This window comes from Mesitornis unicolor, unplaced genomic scaffold (genome assembly GCF_000695765.1).
Source record: "Mesitornis unicolor isolate BGI_N332 unplaced genomic scaffold, ASM69576v1 scaffold9999, whole genome shotgun sequence".
In the NCBI taxonomy this organism is placed as follows: Eukaryota; Metazoa; Chordata; class Aves; order Mesitornithiformes; family Mesitornithidae; genus Mesitornis; species Mesitornis unicolor.
In genome coordinates, this window is record NW_010206531.1 from 30,643 (window position 1) to 54,556 (window position 23,914).

Sequence of the window (23,914 nt, forward strand, 5' to 3'; positions counted from 1 at the left end):
ATAGAACTGGAAAACAAAAAGGAAAAAAGGCTTCTGGACCAGTGGAATACACAGTTTGTTTGTAAAGCTTCCCTGCCAAGCTACTGATACTCCAAGGAAAACAACAAAGTTTTCTAATTGATATGTTTTAAATAAAAAATGAAGACTGGGGTATATGGGTTTATTATCGTTACTAAGCCTAGTGTCAGTATTCTTTTCATTTCCTAGTGATCACTAGGCTGCACAGCTCTTTTTTAATAAGCAGCTCTAGATCCGACTATATCTAAGTGTCTTTTTCTGTTGAAAAATGTTTTCCCCTGCAACCAAGCACTCAGAATAATTTCACATCTCACCTAGATATTCCAGTAGAAAAACTGTTCATGATTCAAATGCAGAAAAATGTTTATCTGCTTGCAGATTGGTAATGAAGGTTTAGCTGCTGACCTTACAGATGACCCTGATACTGAAGAAGCTTTGAAAGAGTTTGATTTTTTAGTGACAGCCGAAGATGGTGAGGGAGCTGGAGAAGCTCGAAGTTCAGGGGATGGAACAGAGTGGGGTAAGAAATAAAGGAATACTTGTTCGTGGTAGTACATAAGAGTTGCAGTACCTGCTAAGATGGTGTGGATGTGTGGATGATTGTGATGGTCAAATGCTGATGCTTAGATAATAGTGTATTGGCTGATGAAACTTTCACATCTGTATGCTGTTGTAGTTGCCACAAGTAATGAGAGTTACATTTATTTCAGATTTTGGTTTTGATTTCAAAACTGAAAGAGAAGAATATTTTGTTTTTTAAATAAGAATGTCTAGGATGTTGAATGTTTTTTATATCTGAATTAAAATTGCTTTCAAATCTAGATTTTTTTTTTCTTCCTGTTTGTTTCAGATTAGGAGCTTTAAACTTTTTGTGCTCAAGTTAAATGAGTACTTGTAGAAGTGGGCAGTCAGTATATTTAGTTTTTCTGGCTGAAATTTTTAGATATTATTGTTAATGTGGCTTGCGATAGTAGAATCAAAAAATACTTTTGTACTGACCCAACTTATTATTTATTTATTTTAGAGCAGATAATAACATAAAGTAGGTTACTAATTTGATGGTGTGAAACAAAATAAGCTAAGTCAAACTCCTGGAGCCTACATGTTTCAAAAGAAGAACTTGAAAGAGGGAGGAAAATTTGGGTAGGAAAAGGAATAGTGAACCAAGTAATTTACGTCTGCCTAGAAATGGGAGATTGACCATCTTAGTTTCTGAACTGTGGTACAGGCAATTTTGTGGTTGCATGCTGCAAGTCTTTCATTGTAAGGCCGAAAAATGCCACTAGATCATCCTGTTTGACGGTTTTATGTCACCGAGACAGTGAATTTGTCATACTTAGAAAAACACTTGAGCAAAGAGAACATGAAGATCTACAGAAATCGAAATGCTGGCACATCTTCCAGGAAAATCATCCAGTCTTGATTTTGGAGGTACCAAAGGTTAGAAAGCATTCCTTCCTGGAAATCAGTATCAAAGGGTTAGTCACATTTATTTTTAAAACTCAGTCTTATTTCTAGTTGGCAGTTCAAGACAGACAAGCTGTTACCTTTAGTTTTGGTAATACTTATTTGTAGAAGCATTTTAGTTGCTTGGTGGTGTTGACCTTTGAAAGCGATGTTACTTGGTCATCTTTTTATTTAGCCAACCAGACAAAACTCTCGATATGAGACGTCTCATAGGCCCTAAAGCCAAGACTTTGACTTTCAGATTGCAACATCCCTTCAAATGTGTGGAGATGCAGAAAGTTCTGGTTCTAGCATCAGTCTTACCACTGCTGTGTATCGAAGGGAAAGTATCTTGATACTGTAACTCATGCAGTCAAAGATTTGTCCATGTTTTTCACAGCAGACTGCTGAAATTTCCTGAATTAGCTTGTCTGTTGAATTTCCAAGTCGTTGCTTTCCAAGATTCCTTTCCAGCTTGCTGTATTTCTGTCATCTTCTCAGGTAGTTACCCAGAATGGAGGGATTCTGATTTATTTGCAGTGCTGACTTTGCAAGTTAAATTTTTTAAAAATTTGTATTTGAGCAGTTAAGTTGCTGTCCCAAACTTAAAATACAATAAAATTTAAAAATCTATTTTAAAAATCAAATTGTCCCATCACACTTTTCACAGAGCTGTTTAAATGTCTTTTTATTACAGTTTAAGTGAACCCGTAGCAAAAGTGAGGCAGAGCATTTTGGGAGTTTGTGCACACTTGTGACAGCTTTTTTGTGTCAACTGGTTTAACTGCAGTAATTCAGCTGTTACCAAAACACTCGTGTCTGAGGCAGGGATGTGAGCAGGAGGAAGTAAACATAAACCTACTTTCATCTTAAAAAGTAGGTGTTCTGAGTTTTGCCATGTGAAGACAATATCCATAAGTTCGTTGTGTATTTTGTGCTAACTCACTATTTAATGAGTCAGAAGACACTTCCAACCATAGTAGCAATGCTTTCTTCATAGCATGTCACTGATTTTAGTACAGCTGTTCTTTCCTTAAACGGATGTTTAAGGACACGATCTATCAGGTCTTGGGGTTAAGTGTCACTGTTTTAGAGATCAGTGTGTAAAACTGAAATATTTAAAGTCAGTGCTTCTTTATCACCTGTCAAAAATAACGTTGCAAATATTGTCCCACTTAAAGGTCTTCTAAAATAAAATAATACATTGCTTAAAGCAGTTTATTTTAGCCTGTCCACATGATTTTGAACTCTGAAACTGTTACTACTTGAGATCTCCAGATCCATCCATATATTTATTTATTTTTGAGGGGGAGCTTCATTTGAATGAATATTTGTCATTGCTCTCTAAACAATTGCATCAGCCATCAACTTCGGTATTTCAGTTATAGTTCATGTTTTTCTTGTCTTCATGCTGTAAATAGTTGCACCGTTCTATTTTCTTCTCAGCTTTTTTTTGTTCATGTTTTAGCTTTCCTGTCATGGGCATCTTTCTGTCGCTTCTTACTCTTGCAAAGATTTAGGCTCTCTGAAAAAATGTGAATGCTTACGTGTATATTTCTTTAGAATGCTTTCATGTAGTAACTGGAAACCAAATTTCTGATGTTTAGGCTCTAAACCTATTGTGCAGTCTTGCTTTATTATTACTTTTTATACTTGATCGTCAAAGTGTTACTTGTAGGTCTAACTTCAGATGTGCTGAAATATTTAAGTGCCAAATTTGATAGTTTACATTTTGGCAATTGGAGACTTCTGCAAACCCACCACTGCGTGTGGAAGTTTGGGTTGCCTTTTTTTCCTTTCCTATAATACGGCCTTCTATGAATGCATTCTTTTTTTTTAGGTGCCTCATTTAATATACTTTGTCTGAAAACAAGTTAAGACTCAATGTGATTTTAAGTGTCCTGTTACGCGATGTGTTTTACTTAGGAACAGTTTATCTTCAAAATAATCTTAAATAAAGAATTAAAATATGCAGCACATTCAAAAATGAGTGTACATTTTTAGATCAAAGTTGTAAATGCCTTGTGCTGTTACAGTATCATTAAGAAAAAAGATAAGCAAACAGGAATGAATACATAGTGTGTTAAATATTACAGGTATTACACATTAATCTTTTTATTCTGCTTATGATTTCGATGACTAACTATGTGTTCATCACTTAATTTTTTCTCTCCATGAAACACAAAAGTTGTGTTTACAGATGGACCATGAGTCAGAGAACGACTCACTGTGCCCAGAATTCTGGGTGGCAGAGTGTGACTGGAATTCAGAGTCTTTTGGGTCATCTTTTTAATAAATAAATAAATGAATGAATAAATAAACAACAATGATAAAACCCCACAACCCACAAAAACACACACCAAAAAAACCCCAAAAAGACCCAACCAAACAAGAAACCTCCTTTCTCCAGTGCGTGGTATTGGCTCGTAGACATCTTGGGTCTTCTGCACTGCCCTGACGTCAGTTCAGTGTGGGTTATAAGCACCACAGGCAATTCCAGGAAGTTCAGTACTAATGGGGAAGTGGAGTTCTGGTCACGGCTCTGTTCTGAAATATGTAGCTGGGCACACCTGAGAGAAACACCATGGAGTTTTCCTAAAAATCTTCATTGACATTCATTTCACAGCCTCTCTGGTTTATCAGAGTTAGTGTTTTATTTAGTTTTCTATTTATGACCTACATTTCAGCATCCAGTGACATTGTTTTTGAGTATTTATGTTTGCAGGCTTATGCTTTTCCTGTTTTGTTGACTGAATGAGCCCAGTTCCTTCAAATTCTTTGTCTTGATATCTGCATGCCCTGGTTGTTTTGCAATCTGCAGACATTTTCTAGACTTCTGCTGTGAAACACAGGCTGGACATGTTACTTCAATTTTGTCATCACCGTCACTGAATTATGTGGACTGCTCCAGCTTTAGTACACCACACCTTCTAAAACACACCAGAATGACAGCTGTGCTGTGGCTTTGGTGTTTGTTTTGGTTTGGTTTGTGGTGGTTGGTTTTTGGTTTTTGGTTATTTTTTTTACAGCAGCATTGCATTGCTGTTCTGTATGTTCAGCTTCTGGTTCAGTTTAATTCCTGAATCCTTCTTTGCAACACTTAGCTGATTGTTTTCTTTTTATTAATAGTGCTTTGGATATTATTTTTTAACTTTAACTTAATTTTCTTTCATTGGGTTTTGAGGGTGATGGTGTTTTTCCTAATTTCCTTCTTCTGGTTGGGCATATCTTCTGCCTTCTCTTTCTGTGCCTCTCCTATTTCCTGACTAATCGCTGTTGTTCTCTGTCAGTGTTTGGTCCTTCGATCATAGCAGCTGAGGTCTTTGTTTGCAGTTTGGTGTAAGGTGGCATTGCTCTGTTCCCCTTGCCACGGCTCTTTGCAGACAGCTCAGGGGACTTGGCTGCTGTGCTGCCTGTTCCCTGCCTCTGCCACCGTTGCTGTTTCTGTGTTCTACCTCTTTGATGAAGATTGTTTGTCATTGGTTGGCCCTATTTGAATGACGGTCCTTTGGGAGATGCATCAATATCCTGGGATATTTTCTTACTCATTTTCATGTTTTGTCATGAAACATGTACTTGGAATAACTCCTACGGGTTTGCATCCTAAACGCATGCTTCTGTCTCTGCTCTGTGTGTGCACTTTTATGATTGCAATGGTTATAACTTTAAAAATTGCTGTTTTATGAAAACACTGATATCGTAGGTATGATTTGAAGTTGGGAACTTAGTTTTATTTTTTTATGTCTGAAGAATTGTAAGCGTAAGCTTCAGTGGCGCACAAACCAAGGTTGGTTGCTGCCTGGTTGGTGGTTGTTTTGGTTTTTTTTTTAGCAAAAGTCCATCTGCAAATATTCCATTTGCCTTGTCTTAGAAACAAGTTTACCCTTTTACTAATTCTATGTTGCCAGAGATGTTAGTGATGGATAGTTTAGAAAAGTGGAGAACTGAATTTTCTTGGAGAACGATGAACTCTGTAGTATTTGTCAAAAGAAAAACACGTCTTCTGAAGCTGTGGAGTGTCTTCTTTCTGCTCGTTGTAATTTAATTGCTGGAATGCAGTGGATGTCAATTTATTCACCTATGCAAATTACTTTTCTTCTTTATGTAAAAACCTGTATTTATAGACTTGTTTCTCTGGTTATATCTAGGACCAAGGTTTCTTTCTTGTGCATGTAGAATGAGTGCGAGAGGATGCATGGTGGTCTTCATGAATAAACTGGCACTGACTTAGCTTGCATTTTCATGAGTGATACAGCATGAATACTTTTATTTGCTTGTTCAACACTGGCTGAATAATTTCTTAACACTGTCTTTCTAAAGATGCAGTAATCATTTCTGAACACCAATGATTTTTTGTGTATTTTGAAGTATCTAACAAACAGTTACTTATGAAGCTTAATTTGTTTGCTCCTCAGTAACAAATTAACATACAATTTTCAAATATGTAACTGATATTATACAGTGCATTGGAAAACTGTATGAAATGAGACGTAGTGTTTTGTTAACTTAAAACTGAGACTGCACCTTTAAAGATTTAAGAACTTTTATTAATGCTCTTATACAGCTATGATAGTAAATCACCAACAGCTTGCATTGCCAATTGCTGATTTTTTTTCTTTTAACAATATGCTGCATGTAGACAAAGATGACCTGTCCCCAACTGCTGAGGTTTGGGATGTAGACCAGGGACTAATAAGTAAACTGAAGGAACAGTACAAGAAGGAACGAAAGGGGAAGAAAGGGGTAAAGAGTAAGTGCAGATTCTGACTCTTGTAATACAACACTTTTTTGCCTGTCTATATAGAAGACATTTTTTCTCACAAGTTCTGTTTTTGGTTTGGGGCTTTTTGTTTGTTTTCGTTTTGTTTTTTTCATTAAGCATTGTTTTCTGTAATGGGGGCAACCAACTTTAACTTTCCACCTGCTGATTGTGAATATGTTAAAACCTTTGACGGCCATTTCCTAGAGGAGAAATGTTGAAAATACACCAAAAAATTAAGGTTCAGTAGGTAAAGAGAGCCAAATGCTTCGAAGTGTGAGTGTAAAAATAATTAAGAAATTACATTTTGAGGATATTTCTACCCTAGGAAGTTTTCTGAAAGATTTAAACTTCATTTGCTTCTCGCAGTGTAATACTATGGTACTGTTGTGGGTGGAGTTTTGGGGTTTTTGTTTTTAACAATTATAGCTTGAATCAAGCTTGTAATTACTTTTGCAATCTAAGGCAATGAGAAAAAAAAATTGCCTGTAACGTAAATACAAACTTTTTTGTGGCTTTGTTTAGGATATAATGTTTATTTTATGCTACCCTTCACTCTTCTGTGCAGTTACCACATTTTGGTTGACATCTCTTTACTCTTAGAGTTTTCAGACCAGTTGACGTATTTGAACCATGTAAGTTAGACCAAAATTCAGTACTGAAGTACCTGGTAAAAATGCTTTTGTTACTTATGTCTTCAGCTAGACAAACCTCTTAGTGGACAAAGCATTACTAAATCAATGTCACTCTAAAGAAGCTCCTTTAATTGCATTGGTTTTATTTTGAAAGTATAACATAACAGTTTCTGGTCATATTTAGTAATTATTTTCTTTCCTCCATTTGAAAAATTGTGTGAATATGTACTAACTAAATTAATTAATACTAAAATGTAACACTTTACAAAGAATTGTGTAATTATACAGATTTGAATTTGCTGTGTGACATCTGACATTAAATTAGCGCATGTTGATTGCTCTGTCAGCAGTTTTGCATGGTTTGCACATACACACGCATACAAATACAGCATCTTCGAAGTAAGGATTTTTACCTAGTCTGTGGTTTGATTAGAACTTAGAACAGTAACCTGGGTGCTAGTGGGTATCATTAACATGTAAGTCAACAATTGACATCAGATTCTCATGAGGTATTTTGTAGGGTTAGCAACTTCCTTTTAATGCTGGAATTAATTTCTTTTATTTGAAATTTTCTTATTAAACTTCACATTTTAGACTTTTGGAAGCACAGTGACTGTAAAATAGCAGCAAATATCAGCACATATGTTTTCATAGTGTAATACTCTTTTGTTGGTGGTTTTTTTTGCTTTGTTTTGGTGGTTTTTTCCTGTCATAATAGTCACCATGTTATGCTGATACACTGCTTTCTTAGAATTTTTTTTAAAAACACCTCACCAAGCAAAAAAACACCCCAGGCTTCAATTGCCTTTATAATGCCAGCTGTAAAATAACCCAAAACCTGTTTATGGAGGAGTTCTTACGTTAAAAAAAATAAATGCAGCAATCAACCACAACCTATTCTGGACTTCATTGTGATAAATAGATAAGGAGTTAGGTTTGATTTTTAGGAGTTAGGTTTGATTCTGAATTTCGGACCAGTTTCTTGCCCAAGTTTGGTAAGATCGGTTTTGGCAGGTAAACTTGGTTGACCATTTCTCAAATACAGTCACGTTTTCAGAACGTAACAGTGGAGATGATGCATATTTAGTTTCATGCTATCGGGTCAGAGTAATGCATTCACAGCAGTTTGAAAACATGTTTTCACATCTTAAATTGTGCATGTGCATCACTGTTAGAATGAAGACAATTTTACTTATTTTCCTTAGTTTCCTTCTTTGAAACTTTTTTTTTCTTTTTTACTTGCTCTTTTCTCTCAGTCCAATAATTCTGTATTTATGAAACAGTATCTGTCCCAATGACTTTGCTAGCCTTGATTTCTGGGAGCACAGTGTAATAGTTGGTAGGCAGGAAAACAGATTTGGATTTTACCATCTTCATTAAGCATCACCTGTTGATGTAGAAGGATCCCTGTGTTATATTCAGGCTTGGGCTAGTAAGTCTTAGAGCTGATAGAAATCTACTTATGGCTTCTCAGACTGCAACTTTTCAGTGCTGAATATTCAGTTACCTTCCCACTCTTGATCTCTGAGGGAGGATACACTGAGATGGGATTGTAGGTCTTTTGCTTTTGTTCATAACAGGTTCATGTTTACTGACTTTTTTTTTTGTTCTAGTCTTTTCTTGAGGATAAAACACAGCCATCCAGTTTGTGCCTTGAGCATTGTGCTGCCTCTGCATAAACAGCTTTCTTATCCTTAAAAATCTTGAATATTGACATTTTTCAGCATAAAATACAGAGAAGTAGTTGGAAACAGCAGCTGCTCTTTTATAAACTTCAGGAAGAAGTTTATCTGTACTTTAGCATGTCTTGAGGGCTGTTCTGAGGCTGTGCCTGAAAGACAAGTAACTAAGTGTATTGAAAGGCATTAAAAGGCAGTGCTAACAGTCCCCTAATCAGTGACATGAAGCATGACCAGTAAGTTGAGGGAGGTGATTCTGCTCCACTGTGGTGTGACCCCACCTGGAGTACTGCATCCAGCTCTGGAGTCCTCAGTAAATACATGGACCTGTTCATGTCGCAGGTCCAGATGAGGGCCACAGAAATCATCAGAGGGATGGAAAACCTGCCCTACAAGGAAAGGCTGAGAGAGTTAGGGTGGTTCAGCCTGGAGAAGAGGCCTTCAGGTAGACCTTACTGCAGCCTTTCAGTACTTAAAGGCTTACAAGAAAGATGGGGACAGTCTTTTTGCATGGCTTGTTGCGATAGGACAAGGGGTAATGGTTTTAAACTAAAAGAGGGTAGATTTAGACTACATAGAAGTAAGAAATGTTTTACAGTGAGGGTGGTGAAACACTGGAACAGGTTTCCCAGTGAGGTGGTGGAAGCCCCACCCTTGGAAATGTTCAAGGTCAGGCTTGATGGGGCTCTGAGCAACCTGATCAGTTGAAGATGTCCCCGCTCGCTGTAGAGGGGTTGGACCAGATGACCTTTAAAGGTCCCCTCCAACCCAGAGCACTGTGTGATTTTGTGACACACTCAGTGACTGGCTGGCTCAAGGTAGCAGAGCAAGGGGGCTACTTCTTCTCTCAGAGCACACTCGGAGGTAACCAAACTTCTCGTGCCCATGTGTTTGGCGGGAAAGCATCTCCAAAACATGTGCACAAGAGTTTATAAGCAATTTCTTGCATTTTCCATCCATGTGTTGAGCAGCTCATGCATATTGACATGGAGAAGACAAATGCGTTTTCTTCTGGAAAGCAAAGGGCATATTAAAGTAGACAGTTTAGGGTGCCAGTGATGACTTTTGTCATGTCATTTGTTGACTGTTCTATAATATCTTCAAGAATGTATCTGCTGCCGGTCACCGTAGGTGGCTGGCTGTTGGCCAGCTGTAATAAAGACAAAAACAAGCTTCTCTATGTGGTTTTTATAGTAGAGATCTGACCATTTTAAGATATTTATTTAATGAGATCTTACCTGCTGACTCCAATTAAGTATTGTACCCTTGAAGTGAAATCCTATCCATCTAATATCTATTAGAAGAAGTGTTGGTGCAGAGGAGACATCCCTCATTTTTATTGTTTGACACTCACTTCATTAGGTGAGATCACAGGTTTTTAAACTCACTTCTACATGAGGATGAAATGAAACTTAACCAGTCAGGAAGTGTGTTCTGCTGCGTAAGGGAAACTTTTAGAAGTCATTTTTATTCTCAACTTCTGGGCTAGCTCTCTGTAGACTTATTTGGCATAGTAAGTGTTCCATAAAAAAGAAAGAAATAAAGAGACGTCAGAAGCGCAAAAGAATAAATAAATAAAAGGGTGTTCTATATTAGTCGGCAAAATGAAAATGTTTTGCAAGTATTACTGAGAATGCTGTATAGCATCCCTCTTGGGCAATGTGTGGTGTACTTTGGCTACAGTTCTACTTGCAGAAATGTTGTTCGTTGTCATCCCTTCCTCCAGAGAATTCTCAGTTATTTCCAGAGAATTCAGTTATTGATGAATATTCATTTTTTAACTCATCAATTTTAACCTTTTTGTCAGTAAGATGTAAGAATTGAAATGATCAGACGTTATTTGAAAACTACTTTAAATATCGTAAACCCTTGTAATGTAGCAAGTTTAAAAGTGTAGTTTTTAGGGGTGGAGTGGTGGGGTTTTGTTTTAAACGTTCTGTAACATAGCTGCCTGCAGTCCCAGGGAAGACTTCTCTCAGTTAAAAGTTGGTTGTGTCTTGCATCACTGAGGATTGTTTTCTTTAAAGGGATTCTGTCACTGAAATTCCACTTTAATTGGAGCTTAACTTTTTGACATGCAAGCTGTAAGGTAGAAGCAGGAATAAATAAAAAAAATGTACTAATTTTGTTTGCTAGTGTCTACATCGTGAATTTAGTGCACATATAATTTGGTATTCTTTGTTTCTAGAGGGATGCTTGTATGAGGGTGAGACACCTCTGCAGTTTCATACAGTGGTGGAAGCATTCTTGCTCTTGTGTTCAATAAACACTTCATACAATTGAAGTACCATTCAAAAGCAGGGAAAGTTAATTGTTCGTTGCACCCCCATTATGAGTTGTCTGTACTTTTTTCCTTCGTTTTTATGCTTATTTTTTATTTGCACTCTGTTTTTCAGTGTTACATTGTTTAGTATAGTTAAAGTTGTGTGATATTCTTAGCAAACGTTTAATTCATATGTATTTTGTTTAATAGTTAATGTTTTAATATTTGGCTTCTCAGTAGGGCTCTAAGATGATTTTTTTTTCTCTCCTACAGGGAACTGTAGAATAGATCTACAGAACACAACAGTTATTCTTTGATTTAGTGAATTAAAATTGTTTGTATGTAGCTTTCAGATTTGATGCATTAACTCCTCCTTTTGATTTCCAAAAGATGTTATTAATGTACCATGACAAATGCAAAGGATTGTATTTAATTAAAGGAGGTCCCATCAGTACTTATTCTTGCTTAATTAGTTTAATGGATTTTTAGACTTCAGTCAAGCCAAGCGGTAGCAATCAAATGAATCTTTGCTGCTGACGTTAATTTACAGGAGTCAACAGGACAAAACTTCACGACATGATAGCTGATCTGGGCGATGATGAGATACCCCACATCCCTTCAGGAGTCATTAATCAATCTAGGTCACCCTCTTCTAGAATGACTGATCATGAAGGTGCAAGAGCAGAGGAAGGTACAAAAAATTCAGCTACTTATTATATTTCAGGAGATTTCTTTTAGAAAGCACACGCTGTAATTTACTGTCCCCTCGATAAAGCTTAATGCGCTTGCAGATTGCCACATTATTCTTTTAATTGCAGTTCTTCCCAAATGGTTTGATGAGAATGTGGCCTGAGTTTCTGTGGCTTATCGTAACTCACCGTTATTTCATAATTATTTTTAAACAACTTCATGTACAGCAGTGTGTTCTGAAACTATTCACTATTAAGTCCCTGTTTGCAGATTTCCCCCCATCCCTCATTAGCAAAACCTTTTACAAATAGGGTGTTATTGATTGAGGGGAAGAAAGGTGAGTATTAGCATTTGATGCACGGTTTGCATTGTAAAGTTACATTTAAAAGTGATTGTTTGTTATAGGACTAATTTGTCTCTTTTCCTCAAGTTTAATGTTCTTTTTTCTTAAAATTCTCTTGGTCTGTATCCACAGGTGTACAAAGACGCTATTTATTTCTTTGCAAAATATTCGTTTCCATTTCAGGATTATCTTAGGCAGTGGAAGTTAGTCACAAACTATTGCCTAAACAATCCAAAATCTTGTATTCAGATTTAAGGGATTTTTTGTTGTAAAGGAATTATTTTCCTTGTATTAACTTTGAGGTTAGAAGACCCTTACGTTAATTCTGTCCTCTACTCAGGACTTATTCAGAATACTCAGCTGAATTCAGATTTGGCTCCTGTATGATGATCCTTGACCCAAAAGCCCTGGCATGGTATCAGCTATACCAGAAGTGGAAAGAATTTGCGTTATTACTGATAAGCTGCTCGTTCTCCTATTCTTTCTTCACCCCTGCCCCCGCAGATGCCTGTCACCAGGCAACGAGAGAAATAGAAATTTTGCAGGGAGGATTTTTTTGTTGCTCTCTCAAACTATTATTTTATAAAAGTGTTTGTCTTCCCACCTTCTCTTTTACTGCCTTTCTTTTAATCTTTGTTTTTATTTACGACTTAAAGATGAACTAGTATCAAATTTACCTATGGAGTGCAATCGAAAAACCTACTTGTGAAGCTCCACTTGCCAAAACTTGTGGACGTACGTTTAGGTTGTGGTTAGGTTTAATATGTACATGCTTAGGCTGCCTTTCAGCCTTGCTAAGATATTAAGGGCATGTGATGACCGTACAATCACAGCTCCCTCAGTCTGTCTTGTCTTAGGCTATTTTTGTTAGCCTGTACATGTTGTGCAAAGGAACACGGATGTTCAGTGGTAAGGTCAGGCCATATGGCTGTTGTCTCCTTTAGAGACTCTACATCTAAAGTGATATTGGACAAAACCATCTTTCTGAAGAAATAGATGCTAAATTTTAATTTGATAGGGTTTGACTTTTATTGTCTGCTCCCTGTAGCACAAACACTGTGCTACACTTCAAATAAAGGTTGTCCACACTATTTGAAAATAAACTGTGCCTTCAGGATTGTATTTGCATGCTATTTAATTTGTTCATGTTTTCAGCTTAATCAGCATAGCTTGGGCTTTATTCACTAAGAGTAGTAGTATGAGTATCTCTACCATCCTATCTGCTAATTATGTTTTCTATGTAACTTTTAAACTTGAATATTAGAGTGAAAATTTTGCTGTTTGACCAGAAATTCTATCCTGAATAACTGTGTGGCTTTTAAAGCTTTTTTTTTTCCCCTGTACCATATGTTTCTTTCTTTTTTTTCTTTTTTTGAGTGGAGGAGTGTTCAGGGAGGAAAATAAACTATGATTTTAATTGGCTGAAGGTGTGGGTTTTGATTTGTTGGGGTTTGGTTTTGGGGTTTTTGTTTGGGTTTTTGTTTGTTTTTCCACTCTCAAGGGCCTGGGTAAGTATGATGAGAAGATTGTTATGCTGTAATTACACTTTTTAGTCTGGGCCATAAGAAATTGGAGGTTCCATTTCACCATATTGAATGACTATTGAATGCAGAATCAACTGCAGCATGATTCTCTATCCACTATATTGTACAGAGAATTATTAATTTTCCCATTTGTTTTTTTCATACTTGTAGTTTGACAAAAAAAACCAGCAGCAACAGCTTATTGCTTGAGGATTAACGGCTGCTTTTGGTGTACTTCCTATTGACTTTCCGGAAAACAAAATTAAGATGTCCCTGTCATATAGTAGACAAGAGCAGCATATATGAACGTATATATTTGATTAGAGATTAAAGCAGTTTCAGTCTGTACAAATACTACTGCTTGATTATGTATGATGTCAAGAACTTAAGGGTAAGAAGAACTAGTTAGGATTGGCCAGGCAAATATTTAATACAGGCATCTTTTTCACCTAGCTTCACCTCCAAAGAAACTTGCACTATCATGTTTTTACTTAGTATTTATTGATTGCAAACTCAGTTAAACATACACATTGTGCTATCAATATTGTACTGTGTGCAGCAGAAAAATACTTGGGTTTTTTATAAAGTTGAAAAGCATTCAATAAGTATTTAACTTTACAGTTTTCATACATCTATTGATGCATTGTTTCTGCTATGCAGACTTGTGGGTCTTCATTTCTATTAGCTATAACATCACACATCTTCCATTGTATTAATGTTCTGCCTTTTCTGTTTATAAAATTGGCTTGCAACTATTTTTTAAACTTCTTTGAATGTCTTATTTTAAAATAATAAAATGTGCAAATTGAAATGTAGTTATACAACATATATTGGCAACTTTGGTATTGGAAAGTATGCTTCTAAATTTTGGATAGCATTAATTTTGAAGTTTTAAGTCAAGGGATATTCCCCTCTGCAAATAAAGGTTGATATTTTTTTAATACAGACTCAATGTGGTAGTGTTCTTCTGTGGTAGTGCTTCATTTTTAGTATGAAAGTTCATCTGTTGTGGACAAATGACATTAATTTCACAGAGAATTAGCATGACGGGCCTCAGGAGCTCATTTAAACCTTGTGGGCCTGTGCTAAAGATCAAATAGGAGTCACAACATCAGAACAGGCATGGAAAGTGTTCTCAGGTTTGAAGTGAGTGTGTTGTCTCCTTTCCCCAGTGATTGACAGCTCTATTCTATAGTGAATTGGGAGATTTGGCTTGTAAATGGATACTTGTATTTGGGAGGCCAAGACAATAGAGGCTGAGCCAGTTTTGGCAATTGAAAATAAAAATATTGCAATTTTTCTGTGGGAGACAAAAAGAAAACAAAAACAAATACCCCAGCAACCCCAAACCCAACCAAGCGACGATGATGACGACGACAACAACAACAACAAATAAAACCCCTAAAAAAATCCTGTTTCCTTTGTAGCCTTTATATTTTTTTCTCCCACTTCATGTGAAGTATTGCTTGCATCTCCTCTTATACTCAACTTAGACACTTTCACTAAGAAATCAATCCGTAGAAATTCTGATCTCATCTGATAAGCACGGATATCTGAAACCTCTCACCCCGCCCAAAAAGCAATAATAAGGGAAGTAGGTGGGAACATGGAAAATAAACAGGTGATTTCTAGGAATATTTTTTTCTGTAATATGAGTGGTTTGGAATTGACTGACAAATCGAGGGTTTTAGTAAAATATTAATGGAAATTCAGTCTTACTCATATAAGGCCATAGTAAGCTATTTTGGTCTGTTCACTTAATGTGGTGTTCTGATGAGTGGATTGTGACTGCTCTGAAAAGAGGTGATTGTTCATAGTAAGAGCACTACTTGCTCTCTTTGTGCAGTTGTAGGAACAGCAGTCTTTATTCTTACACAGGTGATATTCTGAGATTCTCCTACAGTTGTTGCCTGTGTTAGTAAGGTTACATTTTTTTAATAGTCCAGTAGTTCTCAAGCATTAGTACCTGCTTTGTTCTTAAGAAGTGATTTTTTGATTTAGCTGGGCTGGCTTCTCATTGTGTAGCCATCGCAATGATGCCAGACTTCTGTAACTTTACATCTGGTCTTAGTGACTTGTCTTCAGCTGGAGCGGAACGTAACTACGTTAGCATTCAGGTAGTGGTGATAGAAAGTAAGACAGGTGCATGTTCGAAACAGGAAAGCATTGACTATTACTCTATTGTTTGGAACTGTTTTTCTAAGACAAAAAAAACAGGATATGGATGTTTTTCAGATCTGGAAATTCTATTTTTTTCTGGGTTTCAAGTGTTTTGTTTTGGTTTTTTTTAGAGGATTAGAAATAAAGGGCAGAATTAAAGTGAGACCATAACTCTCTATTCCACATCAGTGAAATCCAAACATCAAGCAAATTTAATTTTTAAGGATGCCAAATAAGATTTAACATATTTTACAGATGTTTGTACTTAGCTAGAGTTCACACACAGCTGAAGTTTTAAGTACTCTGCCTCACAAGTGTCCCAGTTTTTGCACAGAGAGGAATACTGATAAGTAAAAGCAGCTTTTCAAATATGCTGAAGTATGACAATGTTTAAGTCTTTACTCCTATGCCTTACTGCTAAGTTGATATTTGTGGGTAGAAGGTGATATCCAGAATTATTAGAGTGTAAAGAATATGGGTGACTGTTTGAAACTTGGTTATTCAGATGTGAGTTCAGAATTAATGGTTATATATAACTTGTATTAATTCTAAATGATAGCAGAAAAGTTATGTTTTAATTTGGGGAAGGCACAGCAGCTAGCGAAGATAAATATCAGTTGAGTGTATAGAATCCAGAGTCACACTGAGAAAGGAAGAGAGGGAATTAGTGAATAACAGATGTTTTCATTTTTTTATCATCTGAAAAATCCAAGTGGGAGAGATGTTCTGCAGGAGGCCTTTAGCCTGAGAGAGAGAAAATACACATTCAAGTAGAGATATTTGACTAACACAAAGCACAGAGATTTATTTGCAGATAGGTAGAAGGCAGGTAGCATAATGCAGTGAATTAAATATTGAGTTGAGAATTTGGAGACCTGGAATGTACACTTGATACTGCAATGTAAAGTAATGTCAGACAAGTCTCTTGTCAGTAGTGTTGAACACCACTGTAAAGTAAGTTGAAATCGAATGACAAAGCATGGTATAAAAATTGTGTATTTAATGTGTGTGTGTTTACACATGTGTGCGTGTCGTCATGCTCTCTTTTTTTTTTTAGTTGGGGAAATATGTAGTACATACAAGTTCAGTTTTAAACTGCTTTACCTCCAAGTAATGAATAATGCAGTTTTTCATCAGTTTGAATGATTACATTGAGACTTAAAGAAACTGTCTTGTTCTTTGTAGCTGAGCCAATAACGTTTCCACCTGGAGGAGGCAAGTCATTTATTATGGGTTCTGATGATGTGTTGTTAAGCGTACTGGGCCTTGGAGACCTTGCAGACTTGACAGTAACAAATGATGCAGACTATAGTTACGATGTAAGTGCAATTTTATTTTAAAACTCTTTGTACAGTTTAGTTTAATCAATAATAATTGGGTTCACTCTCCCCCACCCTGAACATCACAGATGAAGAGAACAGAGGTTTCTTTAGCAAAAACGGTTATTGGGAGGAGGAGGGAGCACACTGTGAATGGGCTAAGTAATGTGGGTAATCAAAATTAAGTGAGATGACTTGTTTGTTTTCTACTTAAATAGCTTAATTCAGCATTTTTTTTTTTGCTGGGGAAATGTGTTATGACATAAAAAACAGATTGATGTGTTAACGTGAATTTCAACAAAAATGGCAATGGTACAATGATATGGAGTATTTCAAAGACATGGCATAAAACACAGATACTGATACTAGCTTATTTCTTTGCTTTCTGGTTTGTGTTTATATAACATTAACGGCATAGACTGTATGTAGCAGTGTATTTCAGATGTAAGCTTTTAAGGTCTATTTTTTATTGCCAGCCAGAGTGTTCTGACATTCCTTTGACCGTATTCATGCTACTACCAATAGTGTTATATGAATTTTTCATTGGCTGGTAACATTTGATGGCTGGTTAGGGAAGTGTTCAGGTAAGTCTTACGTATTGTATTGTATTTCAAGTTTCTTGTGGTTTTGGGTTGTTTTTATTATTGTTGGTGGTAAGGTACTCTCTGTTTCTTTGACTTTTAAAGTTAGCTACATGGAGTTTGTATTGGAAACCATTACTAGAGATTTTAGTAAAATTCTAGAATCTGCAAAGTAAAGAAATAAATTGTTTATAGCTTTTTACACGGTCTGAAAATACTTGTGTGTGCGTACACACCTTTTTTAAAAAAACTGTTCTCATTCAGTGTTCATAACTGGTAGGATTATTAATTGTTGTACTGAAGTGAGAGCTAATGCTTCCACTTCACTACTGCAAGGTGTTATGTTACATAGTTCTGTCTCATGAATAACAAATAAAAATGTTAATTATGCATCCATCTATTACTGGATTGTATAAAAATAAATACAAGAGCTTTTAAAAATATTTAGAGTACTTTCTAAATTTGTATAATATATCATCCTGTTCACAGCAAAGGTTAATCTTCAGATTGTGTTTTTCATTTCAAATAACATAACACTTCTGGGAAATATTTTGTGTAGCCACATGTAAAATGTGTCTAACTTGAGGGTCATGTGCAGTTGTGTAGAAAACGATCACTCTGTTTTTAAGTTTCAATGAAATCCATGAACAAGTTGACTTCAAAGAAAAGCTTTTCAAAAGCTTTAACTGTAAATGCTTTACTGCAGCTTAAAATTCAAACATCCAGAACTGGATGTTCGTAACTGCTGTTCCTAACTAGTAGTAAATTCCCCTGGGAATTAGGAAGTTGAATAGTTTATGGGCTTGTTTTACATAGCTGTATGTACCTGGTTACAAACTTGTAAATGCTCCTGTCTGTATCTTCAGCAAAGAATTAAGTTTGGTTTAGTTGGATATTTTTAGTTAGTTGAATATTTTTAGTGCTGTAAGAATGATTATCAATCACAATTCATAGCATAAATTCCAGTATCTGTACAACTCCAGTATGAGCAGAATACTGTATAACTCTATCGTAGATCATTATTATCTGTTCTCTAATTAGCTCTCCATTGAGAATTACTCTTTACATAGAAGGATCAAGAAATTCCTGGGCTGGAATTACAGCAGTCTGGAAGAACAGTGAGATGAAGCATCACTGTTCTTGTAGTTTTTCTGAGGCATTTTTGATTGTTTTTTATCTACTGTCAGAGGTGATCCTGAGAGCTGGAAGCATTTTAAATCTTTCTAGCTGAAGAGATTGCAAGAATGTCTTTGATGTAAAAGAAGGAGCTTGTGGCATCCCCTTCAAGAACTGTAGTAGTGCAGGGAAAGCTGGTCTGTAGAGGATGGCCTGTGAGCCTTTCAGAAGCAAGATTGATTTTGAGGAAAATGTTGTGCTTGAGTGCTGCATTGCAGCTTTGCAATGTACTATTCTGTTCTGTGAAGTACAGCTTCTTCAGAAAACTGTACTTGTGTGTCTGTGGTTCTTGTGACAAACCCGATAATACCATTTTTACTGTGCAAAGAGCGATGCAGAATAGAACTTGGAGTTGCCTTTGCTCTTGAGAAACTTAAAACAGAGAATGAAGGAAATACATGATGGTGGGTGGTTTCAGATTGGGGAAAAAAAACTCTTGGTTTTGGTAGACCCTGCTGTTCTAAGCATCTGCTCTGTGGCTGTTTGCTGACAGGGAACTATGGTCGAGGATTCAACTGATCCCTCTTGCTTCTGTTTAGTAAAGTCCACCAAGGTTTAGGGGAAAAGGGGAGAAGGAGCTGGTTAAGCTGTAGAGTTCCATAGTCTTCTCGTGACTTTCTTTATCTTTTGGTATTTACAGTAGAGTGTTAAGACTCAATGGGACAATGTGTCCATGCCTTTTGTTTTGGCTTTAAAGATGTCACATTTTAGAACACTGATATGCAATGCCACATTTTACTGCTTTTCCATTATACCTCTGGTGCATTTTGTATCTCACATTTATCCCTTGTAATCGGCAAATGGTTTTTCCAAGTCCTTGATTGTTTTTCTGAGGTGCTTTTTGTTGTGGGTTTTTTATTTTGTTTTATTTATGTTTGCTGCTGGTTAGCATTGTTTCTTAGAGGTTGCAAGAATCTCTTTTTAAAGATGGGTCAGCTGTTCTCTTACTCTTGCAGTAAGGATGTTCAAGATTCATTGGAAATGGTTGGGAGAAAATACAATAAACAGTAAAAAATAATAACCGTAAACAGTATTTGTATTGTTTCTTTGTATTTGCTTGTACTATAAACAATAAAAAAACAGTTTTATATATAACTAGATTTCTAGCAAGGTGTACGTGGTGTCTTCTAAAAGAACCACAATGTTCAAGTCTGTTTTAAAAAAATTAAGGCTTTAAAGCTGTGCTTAAGATAGGAAACGTACCTTGTTTTTTGTAACTTCTGTAAACTTTGTACCTTGCGTTTTAGCAGATTTCTCTGAACTGCTGAGAACGAAATCACCATTGTGACAGCCGTTGTAACAAAAAAGAGTTAATGAACTCTTTTCCTTTTTTTCTGAAAAATAAGGACCACTGTATTGAGTCCTGGTTTCTTGAACGACTCTTCATCACAGCGATAGAAATAAGTGTGGTGTGGATGTCCATCGCACCCAAAGAATCCAGGTCTTCTGTCAAGTCTGGGACTTAACTACATGTACTAAAATGAGCCACTGGTATTTCAAATGTTTGGCTTTAATTTCTCTAAGCACCAGATCTCCACAAGTGCATGAGGCAACATGAGTTAGTCAGGTGGATGAATACATTACCTGTTTAGGATTAAAATTACTGAGGGATTCTGGTAGAAAAATACAGGACAAGTTGTTTTGTGTTCCCTCCCCCTCCCCCTCCCCCTTATTCATTTTAGATTCAGACAGGAGAATAAATACACAGTTTGGGCTGAAATCTGTCAGTTTTAATGCGGAACTCCAGAATTCCTCTCTGTTCCCTGAAACAAGAGATTATTGTTTTTATGAAGCTTGTATATAATCTACTAGTGCTAAATAATGTAAAAATATTGTGGTATTCAGTATACTCTGAAGTAGTAAGATTGGAAAGGAATGCCTTGTTATGAAATTTGTTTGTATTTTTTGGATGATATTGAAAACAAACACAGGTTCCATGTCTGGTATTACAAGTTTCTGTTGCTTGATATGAATTTGGCATAGTTTGCACTGAGGCCAGAAATTTACATTAATATTTAATAAAAGCAAATGTCTGCACATCTGTAACTCGGAACAGTAAGTTTTATTGTCCGAGTCTTTATTTTGATTGGATAAAGTGAAATTTAGTTTGAGTAGTGATAATTCAGTCCAGGGTGTAGATTTGGTCCAAGAATACCTGTTATGGGATGTGTTATGTTGTGATCTGATTTTTATTCTCAGTTCTGACATGGTAAGATTGTACTAACTATGGGAGATTTTAATCTCTTAGTGTTGTAGCAAATCAGAATAGTTTGAGTTGGAGGTGACCTTTACAAGTCACCTCGTCCAACCCCCATGCAATGAGCAGGGACATCTTCAGGTAGATCAGGTTGCTCAGAGCTCCGTCCAACCTGACCTTGAATGTTCCAGGGATGGGGCTTCTATCACCTGTCTGGGCAACCTGTTACAGTTTCACTTCCCTCACTGTAAAAAATGTCTTCCTTCTATGTAGTCTTAAATCTACCCTCTTTAATTAAAAATCATTAGCCCTTGTACTATCACAACAGGCCCTGCTAAAATATCCTGGGATACTGAGAGATTCTGGTCTACGCTTGAGAAACTTGCTTAACAATTTTGTGGTGAAGAGATAGTGTGTAAGGCAAAGGATAGGCTTTTTATTCTTCTTAGTTTGCTAATTTTGGTCGTCTAACTAAAGTCAGTTTTCTAAAGTCCCTTTATTGTTACTTGAGGGCAAGAGAGAAGTACCTACACTTGTATTTCTCCTTATGATGTAGGATTAGGACAAGTGGGATTTAGTCTTTTAAGGATTTGCTCTCTACATAATATAAACTGCATTCAAAGATCTAAACCTTGCAGTCACTGGAAGAGTTTGTGGTTTTCTGGGAACATTTCTGAGTTACCTATAATTACTATCAAGCAGCTGTAACTTTTGCATTTTAGCTGAACAGTCTATAGGTTAAGAGTACGAATTGGATGTTCATAAAGGTGAACTTTGTATATATTGCTTCACATAATAGCTAAGGTATTGTCTCACAATTACATTTAAAACTCATTTGAAGACTTTAAAAAAATATTTGTAAGTAATACTATGTTTAAAATAATGACAAATGTGTGTTGAAATTTGGATTACCTGTTTCTGTGTATGTACATTCATGTGTAGAAGTATTCAAGACCTTCTTCTGTTTCCTGTCAAGTTACTCATCTGAGGAATGTCACTCACTAGGGACCTGAAGCTCATTTATATTCTGTTTAAGTAGTAAATGATCTTTTGACAGTTGTAAGCTCTTCCTTTGGTACAGAGAACATGATAAGCAATCAACTTTTTCTTCAGGGAAGAATTAAAGTGTCATTGCACAAAAGGATTAAAACCAGTTTTTTGAAAAACAAGGCTTCTTATCTGCATATTCAGCATTGTACTCCATTCCACTCTGGGATGGAAGAAACTATTGCAATAGAAAAATTTGCAGGCTAACTTGCATGCCATAAAGTGAGTTACAGATGCATACAGGTAGACCAATAGATAAATGCAAACTTAAGATTGAACGTGTCTTAGCTGAATCAAAAATAGCATGTTTTCCCGAAATAAGAGGAGGTCAATATGATACATATTTTTAAACCCAAGATAAAATTACTCCTGTCCTTTTTTTTTTTTTTTTTTAAGCTGCCAGCTAATAAAGATGCCTTCAGAAAGACTTGGAACCCTAAGTATACGCTACGCAGTCATTTTGATGGAGTGCGGGCATTAGCTTTTCATCCTGTAGAGCCTGTGCTGGTTACAGCCTCTGAGGACCATACTCTAAAGCTTTGGAATTTGCAGAAAACAGTTCCTGCCAAAAAGCAAGTATATTGGGTTTTATAGAACATCAGTTGTGTTTTAGATGCCTTTGAAATTTATTAAACTCTTCAATAGTTTCAGTTTTTCAGTAGAGATTTCATGTAGCGTAATAACTCTTTCTTTCTCTTTCAGGAGTGCCTCTCTAGATGTAGAACCCATCTACACATTTAGGGCCCACATGTAAGTGTTTGACATAATTAATGCTTGATTAATTTATTGTCATTATCTCATGGATTTGTAAGACACTTCAGTTTAAAAGCCACAGACGTGTTCTGTTTTTACATTATATAGGCAAGGCCTGTTATACTTTGTGAAAACAAGTAAATACTGAGTCCCTGTCAAGAATTGCATAGTCCATGATAAAACAATGGCAAATGTGGTTAGTTGCAATGGAAGGGAGAGATTGTAGAAGATGGTAATGAATTCACCCGAGTGATGTGCATGTCTCGGACTGTGTTTTTTTTGTTCAATGTATGAAAGAGTAAATAAGGTAGAATTTATTAGTCTTACATAGAAACTTCAGATACAGGTCTGAGAAATTCAAAGTACAGAGGCAATCATCAGGACCAAATAAAACCCCAAACCCTTTGAATGTTCATTCAATGAATGAAAAATCAGGAGATCAAGCAAGTGAGTAGGATTCTGAATGGTTTTTAGTGGCTTGAACAATTATTTCATTGCCATGATGGGCCACAGTAGTAGATAGGGCATGGCTATTAATTCATACATATGCCTCTCAAGGCTGGGGGAACCTGGAAGTCAGTGAGATAATTGTTGTAATCAAGAGGTTCATTAATACCTGATAAAGTTCTGGTAGCTGCAGTCAGTTCTCTTTCAATGTCAACTCACGATTCCTTCTTTCCCATCTCAAGTTTGCCTGCTTTGTGTGCAGATGGTGGTTCATTACACACTGTAACAAATATTCTCATTTCTGATCTTGGTCCAGCCCAAGATGTTGGGACAGCAGATTGCACATACTAGTCTGAAACACAGAAAGGTCTTTGCTGTGGCATATGCTGAGAGTGAGCTAATCTGAATTAAACAGTGTTAATAAAACTGGCAAGTTGAGATGGCACTTGTAAAATTCCTAGTGATTTTTTCAAGTCTCTTTAACTCTTTTATTACTGTCTGAGTTTCAGTTGCTAATTTTGAATTCTGCTTCCTTCCAATAAGAGGGCAAGACAAAAATGTGCAGTTCATAGCCAGTCACAGTAGTTTGAGTGTATTTTGCTTATATAAGTAAAGAACCAGTCTTCAACCCAGTTAGCAGGTAAGCTTCACGAGAGCTTGTTGGTAAGCGTGGAAGTGGATAACATAACACTTACTGTCTGCGCTTCTAGCTAAAGCATAAAGCATTCTTCCCTTGGACTGGGTGACTTAATTTGTCCTCATGTTTAAATACAAGTGTTCTTTTGAATGATAGAAGGGTCACTGGCCAATTGAATCCTCTTTAAGATCTCTTTCTCTGTCTAAATTTGGGCTATTATTTGCCAAATATGTAGGTGGAT

The 23,914-nt window shown here is 36.3% G+C and overlaps 1 protein-coding gene across 1 annotated transcript in view; it reads left to right on the plus strand.

Moving 5' to 3' along the window:
• The window catches only part of STRN3 (striatin, calmodulin binding protein 3), a 44,182-nt gene that overhangs the window by 11,106 nt on the left and 9,162 nt on the right, over window positions 1-23,914 (plus strand). The window contains exons 6-11 of the mRNA XM_010191795.1: window positions 397-538; window positions 6,104-6,214; window positions 11,351-11,491; window positions 16,702-16,835; window positions 22,233-22,408; window positions 22,539-22,586. Coding sequence (XP_010190097.1) covers window positions 397-538; window positions 6,104-6,214; window positions 11,351-11,491; window positions 16,702-16,835; window positions 22,233-22,408; window positions 22,539-22,586 — 752 coding nt within the window. The remainder of the gene's footprint in view (window positions 1-396; window positions 539-6,103; window positions 6,215-11,350; window positions 11,492-16,701; window positions 16,836-22,232; window positions 22,409-22,538; window positions 22,587-23,914) is intronic.